The 10,731-nt window shown below is 49.2% G+C and overlaps 1 protein-coding gene across 1 annotated transcript; it reads left to right on the top strand.

Moving 5' to 3' along the window:
• Positions 1-851: 851 nt before the first annotated feature.
• LOC144096989 (uncharacterized) lies at positions 852-10,573 on the top strand. The gene is made up of 3 exons (XM_077629795.1): positions 852-1,231; positions 3,977-4,149; positions 8,836-10,573. Exons 1-3 carry the CDS (start codon positions 938-940, stop codon positions 9,737-9,739), a joined length of 1,371 nt encoding a protein of 456 aa, XP_077485921.1. The 5' UTR covers positions 852-937; the 3' UTR covers positions 9,740-10,573.
• Positions 10,574-10,731: the final 158 nt, after the last annotated feature.

The raw sequence follows: 10,731 nt of genomic DNA, 5'->3' as shown, positions 1-10,731 counted from the left end.
CATCGTGGCGTGTTTACCTTTCTAGGGAAGCTCCGGCGGTGGTGGTGTGTTCGGTGCGCTGCTGCCCCGCTGCGAAAGTGCATGCCCAGAAGGTCGACGAGCACTCTCTCGTGCATCTTAGGGGAGCGTATTGTAGTTTAAGCCAGAACTCCACAAGTCCCGATTCCCAAGGCCCTTACGGGATACACGCTCACTGCAGATGTGATTGCCAAATATGGCAGTCCTCCAAGGATGGCACGATCTTCTCGAGAACGACGGCCGCCTGTATACGCCTACAACTATGTAGCAGCAGTCACGTGGTCAAAGCATAACACGGGTGCCCGCCCAACAGTACAGCATATCTTGTCGGACTGCCCGGATAGCACGAAGTCCACAGAAAGCACCTCAAGACACATGTCACCACATACAGTGAATAGACTACTCCAAATAACGACATTTGGGCCCGAGCCTTGCTTCTGTCCCTCTGGGAATCTGCACATGATGGAGGCATTGACCATGAAATGTAACCTCCCCACCACCACTTCCTCGCTCCTACAAATGAGCCTTCGTGCCAGACCCCATTCTGGTAAAGAATTACTATCAAAGCATCCTTTGCACTAAAATGTATTCTTCGCTCTCACACGCCAGCGAACGCTTGAACAGTCTCGTAACCGTCCTCAAGAATAATCACGAACTGAATTTCCTTAGCGGCGAGTCTAATCGAGGGTCGTCTCGCTTCCTTCCTGCATAGTTCCTCGCCGAGTTGTATCTCCCTTCCGCTGCCGCTGCCGTTGTGAACGGCTGGCGTCAGCGCTCCACAGACCCCGCGCACTCGCTGAAGCTGATAGGTGTTTGATAACAGTCGGAAAGCACACCATCTCTACGCCGAGCAGGCGAACGTTGTGTAACGCGGACTGGCTCCGCCTGCGGTTGTAGACACGGCCAGGCGGTCTACAGCATGTCGGCTGACAGCAGTAAGCCGTCGCCAGCCAGCGGCCCCGTCCAGCTGTTGCCGTCGGCTCGCGGCAGCATGAAGGCCATGTACAGCGGTCGGACATTCAGGCTTGTGAGGAACAATAGCGTGCGATACTACTGGAACTGCGAGTTGCGCCACTGCAGCTCGCGACTCACGACCGACGCGTACGGCAAGGAACACATGGTGTACTCTTTTCAGCCCCACGACGAGGACGAGCATCGGCGTGCGGAGAAATCCAAAAAGAGGCAGCGCTCCGACGCGGTTCACAAGCAGAAGGTACGTCGCTTGATCCTTTCCCGCTGTGCGTTTGGATCGAGCACTTTTACAGGCTTCTTCTACCTTTGCGGGAAGGCGCCGATGGGCGCAAGCGTCGGGTAGCATCGGCAGTCATACATGTTGGTGACTGAAAAAAAGGCAAAAGCCTCGAGCGCTCTTTCCTCGGGCCAAGAACTACGACCCGCGCCGCAATAGTCGCATTGAATGATTTATAGTTTCGTATTCCTGACCGGTTCAATCTTACTGACCAGTGCAAACTGGTCCGACGATACGAAATGGTGTCACATTTCAAGAACTACGGTCCTTGCCCTGCTGCACGTTTGCCCGGGTCTTGCACGGTACGGAAACGTTGCGGTTGTCTCTCCTGCGATGGCTTGGGGTTCAGGCAGCATTCGGTCAGGTGTATTTTGTAAAGGCTTGGCCGCGTCTTAGAAGTGTAAAAGATTAACAAAAATAGTCTTGCTGTTGTGGCTACTTCTCGCGAAATGGCAGAACGAGTCAGAACGGTGCTAGCGGCCTGAGACGCTATCAACTTATCAGCGGCGGAGGATGGTGGCACGAACTCCTCCCACGTGTGTTCAAATTCTGATACGAAGCTCTGTAAGGATACGGTATTTGGGGCTCCCGAATGTGCTGCGTGTGTTTTTGTCAGGCATGATGGGGGAACAAAAAATGTATTTTGCCTTATGCATTTATATAAAAAGGCCGAGATCCCCCCTCCGCCCCCTCCCCCCAACCCACACACACAAGTTACCGAAAAATGCGTGTCCACGGATAAAAATAATGATTTAGATACAACAGAAATCTACAAAGCATTTCATTTATTCTGTATGCCCCGAATATAGTACAAGAAAGTGTGTGAATACTTTTTCAGCATGACGAACAGAATGGCATTCTCGTTCGCAACAAACAGTTGCTACTCCACGTATACAAAATATCGGCAATCATAATGTCTTATTATTATTATTATCAAATGAATGCATAGACCGCAATGCCTGACTCGCAAGCAGCGGTATCCACTGCCAAAGGGAAGTATCACTGCCTGCCCGCTGACCTGGATAAGTTTGCAGCTGCAGCATTTCTCATTATTTACTTCTAGAGACTGTCATATTTGGCAGCCGGATTTTAACAATCTCCTCTGCACAAATTACTAGTATATTCTTGCTCAAAAACCGCGTTCAACATAGCATATTTTAGTCTAAGTGTTTTTATACCGAATTTAACATGGACACTTGCCTGAATTTTTCTAAATAAACGAGGAACTGCGGTTGGTTGCGGGTACAGTTTTCGCATGGCGATCTCAAGCAGCCATGCTGACACGCTGCGCCACCTGCCGGCATACGAAGTAAACGACGTCGGCCTCTGGCGTGTTCAGCGGTTCTTTTAAAAGTTTTTTCTTGTATTTTCGCGGTGTTTTTCGGGAAACTAAGAGACGACGCTTTGTGACAAATTTAAATGGAACGAAGCGGCGTCTTCGGTGATTGACTGAATATGCTCTTTACTGAACGCCTTTAATGTGCACTTCGTTTGTGGCGCCTGTGCGCACGTGCGACCCCGCCGTAGTCACTGTCGCCTAGGCGGATGCCTTTTCAAAGCAGTTGCTCAAGTCGCCCATCCGTTGAGCCAGGTAGTGAGTTGTTTCTCCGCCGTCAAGTAGCGCAGCCTGTTTAATTCGTGGCTCAGCTAACCTTTGAAAACTTCACTCGAGGCCTACAACGGACAATACAGGCAGTGACAAAGATAACTTCCCAAAGAACGTATAAAGTAACACGCTGCTTTGTGTGCGAGCCCGACTAAGCCACTAGTTTCAGCAGTAGAATTTTTAAAGATCAGCCGTCAAATAATGAAGCCTCACAGATAAGTGATAAGCCCTTCCATCAATGAATGTTGTGTTACTGGTTTCGACGGCAAGAGTAAGTAGTAGGTTTTGACGACTGAAAAAACAGTAATAGTATATTCAGAGTAGCTTACTAATTATGTCCGTTAGGTGCAGCTATTTCAGGATGCGCGACCTGCATCATCCAACTGTGTCGCATATGAGTCGCAGTGCTAAGCATCCAGTCTCTTCTACCCAATTCAGCCTCCGTAGGCAGCTAACGCGTCTCAGGCTATGGTGCGCGTCGTAAATGGGAAGTCTCTGGCAACGCAGGCGGCGATAAGGCTTATTTACAGACGCAGCTATATCAGCCTCGACCCCTGAGAAGCCGCGTAAGGTGTCACGTGACGATCACTTCCACACCGAGTCCGAGCTCTGCCTTCGCTCACGGCGAGAGGACAGTGTGCGTAGCGCTTGTAGGTATATTCAGCCGCAGGCACTGGAATCCCCGCTCTGCCAAGCAGAAGTCGATCTGGGAATCGAAGCGACTACCTTATCAAAATTTCACACGATTCCTATTTCGTTCATAGTTCACGTCCGTTAATCATTAGTCGTCAGGGATTTGAATTTTCTGTACTTGATGCCTCTTCCTTCACTCGACTCATGATGCTCACAAAATATATCAGCTCGTCTTGCGGAAACGAATTGCATTTGATTTTTGACACATTCCTTCATTTCTATTTTAATGCTGTAAGAATTTATGTTTGAGAATTATTATGTCTTTAGATCCCGATTCCCCACAGTGGATGCGTGCCATTTTCCGTCTGAGGAAAACATCGGCATGTCAGCACACTGATTGTTGGCCGCTAATCCTTCGTCCATCTAAAGACCTGGTCGCGTTCCAGAGCTGATTATGTGCTTCTCTGCAGCCGCTCAAGAGGATTAAGGACTGCGACTACGTGCTTGAGAAGCAGGAAGGAAGCACGCACTTCTGGCGCTGCAAGTTCAGGAAGTGCACAGGGCGGTGCCGCACCACCTGCGACGGCGTGCTGGTGGCCGGGCCGTCGCCTCACTCGGAGGAGGTGCACGCCAATCATCCAACGTGAGTGCTTCGACCGTGTCGCCTTCCGTGATTACATGGGCGTCTGCATTGTTCGCGAACTGCCGTACTTTGTTGTAGGGGAATAACACCACACAAACCACACACATCGCACACCCCTTACAAAAATGATCTATAGACAGTCTATAGACTTCTTATAGACTATTACCTTACTATATATATTTTTGTCTATTGATAGTCTGTAGACTGTTTATAGACGAAAGCCTACTAAAAATGTATAGCCGTAAATCTATAGATTGTCATTGGATTCGTATTGCCCATTCTCTGGGATTTGTTTATAGAGCGTCTATAGACTTCTTAGAAAGAAGTCTATGACCAGTCTATAGACTGCCTAAATAAATTTTTGTAAGGGACACCACACACGCCACACCATATTATTTCCTCAAAAACTCCATTTACGGCGCGTTGCAAATTTTAGAAATAACCTCCGGACGTAATAACGATGTTTGGTGTTTGTTACTTTAGTAACGAAGCTTGATAAACAGGCTATGCCAGCTATATGGTGGGGAGGCCGTTCCAGTTAGTTACAGCTTCTAAAAAAACTTTTCAGCAAGAAAAAAGCACTATGCAGTGCAATTGCACTGCTATACCGCACGAAGTAGTACGATAGTGGTAGTAATAATAGGGTGGCTTCATCACAAGATTGCAAGATAGGACGATTCCATGATCTGTGCAGTGAATTTTGGCTTTCAGAAAGGTTTTAAAGCATGCTGCGATGTCTGTGGCAAGCACCGCGTCCTCTTTCCGAGCGAATGTATTGAGAAAGTGCATGGTTCGTTTGCATGCGAAAATACTGATGCTGGAGCTATTTTCTTTTATATGCATGCGCAAGAAACATGCAATATATTAGCGAAAGCCTTGCAGTGAGCTGTATGTCTTATCTCCGTTAGTGGCATCTAGACAAATCTCGCAAGGCCCGCACCTCAATAAAATCCGACATGCTGGAAGTGCAGGCAACGAGGCCTGTGCGTTGTTCCATGCAATAACGTGTGCGGCAATAAGAAACGCCAATCGGCTGAAGTGGACGACTTATGAAACATTAAAAGATATTTCGCATGTGAGGGTTTCCGAAAAGTACCGAGATGTGCTGCAAAGTTTTCAGCCGTCAACACCAAAGCATATAATGCTACTCATGACCAACAATTGTGGACAAAAGCATTTTTGAACGCGGAAGAGTTTATGCAAGCAATTTTTTTTTTACATATTGCAAGATTTCACTCTAACAATCAATATATCCGCAGATCTCTCGTCAATGGGCTTGCATTTTTTGCTGTTAACGTTTTTGCGAGAGTCAAAGGCGTTCCCCTCTGGTTTTTTATAGCAGTCCTAAAGGGACACTGAGGAGAACCCTATCAATTTTTTTTTGTTATCAAAATCTGATTGTTCGGCATTTCATGGCTTTGTTGCCGCTTGTCCGGGAGCGAAAGATGCATTTATTTCAAAGAAATTTGGATTCGAAGTTGAAAAAGTTTTTCCCGCCGCTCCGATTCAAGCTAGACAACTCTTATGACGTCACGGAGAACTCCTATGACATCACAGGACGGAGTGACGTGACACGTGACGTAAACGAAGACTCCGTAATTTCTGGCGCCTAGCGGTGCGGTCTAGAAGCTGAGCAAATGAAAGCTACCGCCGCCGCACGTTGAAGGCATCTATCGGGGGTCGCTACCGTCGCTTCATTTACGTTTGCACCGGCGTCTTGCCAGCGTTACGATGGATCCCGTTCCCGAACCCGACGACGTAGTTCTCGCAAAAACTCCGGCCTGCATTTCAGCGACCTCAGCCCCACAGAGCGTGCGATGCTTTTGAGGGAGCACGGTTAGGTTAGGCGCCGGCGGGTCGTTTCCCCCTTCCTCAGAGAGCAGCCGTTGCGAACTAAATATCATAACCCCAGTGCGGGGAGTCGCGAGGGGCCAGGACAAAGTCGGCGACTTGCGCCCATCAGAGGCTGGCCGGGGATTTGAGGCCAACGGATTGTGATTCCTTGAACGGCGCGGTTGCACGGCGCAGCAGGCGGCGTCGAGGTCTCCCACGGTTGCAAGGGCCAAGTTATTTATTTATTTTTTTTGCCACAAAAAACGAATGAGTGCTCAAGGGCGGTCACGTTTAAAGTTGGCGGCTTGAAACTAAAGCCGGCGCACGACGCTTCAACGGCTTCCGCTAGATCCAACGGGTCCACTGGATGGGGCTCTCTCACCCACTTGCATGTACCTTCATATATGTACTGTGAATGGATTAAATTAGCCGAGCTCGAAAAGAACAGCTCCGCCCAACTGCCGAAGCAATTGAATTACGTCACAAGGCGAATCTCGCCGCGGAGCCGAATCAGTCTGGCCGGGCCGGCGGCGGCTGGCGCACTCGGCGCGAAAGAGACATGCTCCAAGTCTCCCCGCCAGTGCGGTCAGATTGCGCCGAAGCCGCCGAACGCGTCGGCGGTCAAGCGCAGTGGGAGTATAGAGGGTCTCGCTTTGGCCTATGTGACGTCGCCGTGCAGCGCACGCGCGCGCGTTACGCCGGAGCATAAACGCTTAACAGAGCCTGCGCTTAACCGCTAACCAACGTATTCGGTGGCGGCATCCATGGGAGCCACTGAAACTCCCCGGCCACTCACGGAATAATAAAAAAGAAATCCTGTGCCGAGGTTCGGAATCGAACCAGGGCCTGCGGGGTTTGAGGCGGAGGCGCTACCACTCAGCTTAAATTGCAGTTAACAATAAAGGCGCATCTAGTGAATGCACTCTTCTGATGCAGAAATCTCCGCTCTTTCGCTGGGTGTATCCTGGCCAAACAGAGCTAGGCCATCAGCAAATTTTTCTGAACTGCCTTGTACCTTGTCTCCCGTCCCTAATAAACGATTTATGTTAAGTAGTTTGAAATTGACTGGCACAACCGAGAATGTTTCGCCGGGCGAGCGTGCAAATACACAAGTGCTGCCTTGTACGATCACCGACCATCGTGCCATCATAGTTTTTCATCGACCGTGGCGATCATCTGACAAGCTTTAACAGGCTCCTTCAAAGGTTAACTAGCACTTGAAGCGGCACTTGAAATTCCTCTGCTGTTCGGCGCTTGTAAATCGAGGCGCGTCAAAAACAAAACCACGGGGCACGCCAAGCTACAGACGCGAAGCGCCACAAAAAATCGAAACTCTCCTGGCCGCCTGTGGCGCCGCCAAGCATCGGTTTTCTTTGCTTCCAACATTCAGGTTGTCTTTCGTCTACCTTCCTTGCGTTATAAAAGTGCACTATCGGTTTAAAAAAAAAAACTTCCTTCAATATTGAACCGCGCAACCTACCTTTGTCAGCCTCAGATATTCGCGCAACCATGTAGGACTTAAAATTCCTCCAAGGTGGCGTCTCTTGTCCTATGGTGTCACCACGCGTGTACTTACGAGACTGGCTTGTGTGGCGATACCTGTATTTTGGTTCTTGCTATTTTCTACCTTACAAGAGCTTTGTTTTCAGTAAGAGCGGCGTTTTTGTGATCAGGAGCTGGTATTCTATTGATACAAGCCAACTTCAATTTCTCCTCAGTGTCCCTTTAACTGCTCCATGCGAGCGATGGAAAAACTTTAAAAGCACAATTTAGCTACACACCTGAAGAATAGGCAATTACCTTCAATATATTCAGGGGGCACGTACTTAGTTAAGCTACTCGCTCGGCTAGTGGAGACGGTGCCTACATCAGTCATAGCGAGGCGCGCCACTAAGTTTTTTAAAGGCTTTAATTCACTGAACACAAACATGCAATTAGTTCGTGGCACGCACATAAGTGGCCGCCTCCCGTGGCAGTCCAGAGTGCTGTGGAGACACAGAGATGGCGCCACAGCGCTCTATACACATAGAGAAAGAAAATATATGCCGGTGCTGCCATCAACGGCGGCCGCTTTTGCAAGTAAACTGCGTGAGTCGACAACGAGTTGTAGGTGCGGATCTTCGAGGCTATGTTACATAGCCATTCACTTCAAAAAGGGGCAAACTAGTCATGCCGAGTCGGCGTGGACTAAACGAGTTTCTGTCGAGTAGCGGAAGAAGTTTTTAATTTAATTTTTCTGAGTCATTAATGGGTTTCCTGCGGCCGGAAAAACAGCAACAGAAAGAGCAAGTGAATTTTTTGTTACTATGAACAATAATTGGGTGGAGGGGTCCTCAGTCTCCCTTTAACTGCACAGTCCATACTACATCGCGTTATATTCCAGAAATCCCACCCCGGAAAAATTCTGGAGCCTCCCTGAGTGTGGACGCACTAAGTGCTGCAACAAGGAATCAAATGTCTGAGCATCCAGACCAATTCCCAAAGACATTTGAAATCAGACGTGTTCAACGTGAGCATCGGCATGAGTAATTTAAGAATTTCAATCACTCAAGTGAAGTTCTGTCAAGTTTGCTCACGAAAAACGACAAGTCTATACTGCGTACAGGTTTCGATGCCCGTTTCTGGAACCGCAGCTGCTGTTGTAAAGTCAACTGTCATGTGAAAAATTGCATCTACCCTTAGCCGTGGCTTCAGGCTCACTCTTTGTAATGCACTTTGTCTTTCGTGGAGACAAGCTGACGGGCTGTGACTGGCTTGGCTTTTGGCTTCTCGTCGTTTAAGCTTGTCGCAACCAGACGAATGATTTGCCTTGTGCGCATGTAGAGTTCTCTCCATCCTATTTTGTTTCGACAGGACTCCTGAGGACTTTGGCACGCCAGGCGCTGTGGAGCGCGACCACCTTCAAGATTATCTGCCAGACATCCGCCAGGGCTCGGAAGACACCTACTGCGAGAGAAGGCAGGAATACGAGCACGAGCAGAAGAAGCAACAGCGGGAGGAGGATGAGGAGGCGACGGAAGATGACGATGCTGATAAGCAGGACGACCAGAAAAAGCGAAATCACGAACAAGAAGGCCAAAGCAGCAAACCTCCGATCGTCGTCAAGCTCGTCTTCAGCTCAAAACAGTGCTGGAGGGTGAAACGACAGTCGATGCCGCCGTCTGCGTCGCCAGCGGCGACCGCGGACGATATCGGCCGCGAGGACTCCCGCGAGCATACAACGGACGCAAGGGGCCGGGACGCCAGCATCTCGACGAACATGGATCGAGTTACGCCGGTGATCAAACAGGGGGAGGCTGACGTCACCGTTCATGACGTGGGTCGCGTTGACATTCCCAGCTCCGAAGACGATGCCGAAAATAAGCTCTCTCATTCAAGCGATGTCAGCGAATGCGGCGATGATGATGACAAGAGCTCTCAGCTGGACGCATGCTACCCGGACAAAAACGGTGGCTGCGCCAACGATGAGCGGTCGTACAAGAGTGCCGACAGCATGTTCCGGGATCAGAGTCGCGTGCCAAGCGCCGGCTATCAAGGTCGTTGCGAACAAGCACTGGAGATGGCGCTTGACAGCCGCGAGATGGAGCTGCGAGCGAGCATCCTCGTCCAGATGCGCCGTCTTCTCGAGGCTGAAAGTCAGCTGGCGGACCGAAAGCATCAGGTTGAGGTTTTACGAAAAAGAGTTCTGAAGCAACAGCGCAAGAATCTCGTGTCGTTAAGAGCACCCGCGCAGCCAGACAAGTTACCCTCCAGTTGACGCAGCGCATTTGCGTTGATAGTGCATTGCAGATTGGCAGGTTTCGAGGCTGACCCATAAAAGTTGAAAGCACTGCCAGTTGGGGTGCTTTAAGCGTTCACGCGAAACGCTTTTTTGGATATTTTAAGTCTACAACCTGGACACTTTTCTTATTGTGTAAATAGTTTGTATATACTACTTCTCCCCCTATCCTCTCTACCTGTCCCCTCACCTCTTTCATTTCATTCCTCCATTCTGCCTGCTATCCTTTATTTTTGCTGCCCCTGCTCAGGTGTTTCAGTATCGATGGCAGATGCCGGGGCTAGCAAAAATCGTTTCCTTCCTTTTTTCTATTACTTTAATAAAAAACAACTACCACCACCATATTTTAAGTCTAGTATCTCAGGGCTGCAAGACTTGCACCGCTGCTTGTGTCGATGGCACTGTGTAATGTCCGGGGGCCTATTTGCGAAATGCAGACTGCACAGCCAGCAAAGGCAGCGCCGCCGAGCGGCGGGTCGTAACAACATCAAGAGTGTCTTAAATAACACATTGAAATTGACGTCTTGGCATCGGCGTTGTTGGAGTAGCGGCCCGGGTTCGGGCGCAACACAACCGAGTTTTTCCAATCTCGGCTCGTCGAAGTTGGCTTTTTCACACGCCGTGATGCTATGTGAGGAAGCGAACTAAGATTTCTGAACTGTGAACGTTGGAAATTGACAGTTGTCTTAAAAATACGTTCTACATAACAAAAATTACCGTCATGCTACTCTAACGTAAAAAATACGAGATTATGAGCGATTATGTTTCGCTTGGATGGACGCGATGGCGTAATTCGTTGCTCTAGCTTTTGCGCTTGGCACCACTTCAAGAAAGGTCTTCGTGTAATATTGTGGGGCCTGAAACGATCCAAAACTCCAACAAAAGGAACACTTTCGAGCTCGCAAATAATATCATGCCAAAATGACGTTAAACTGCGGCTGCAAACTAATACAGGCCTCGGGGACCATTAT

Source organism: Amblyomma americanum, chromosome 7 (genome assembly GCF_052857255.1).
Source record: "Amblyomma americanum isolate KBUSLIRL-KWMA chromosome 7, ASM5285725v1, whole genome shotgun sequence".
Classification (NCBI taxonomy): Eukaryota; Metazoa; Arthropoda; class Arachnida; order Ixodida; family Ixodidae; genus Amblyomma; species Amblyomma americanum.
The sequence above is the reverse complement of the archived record's forward strand: the minus strand, read 5'-3'. Positions and strand labels throughout refer to the sequence as shown.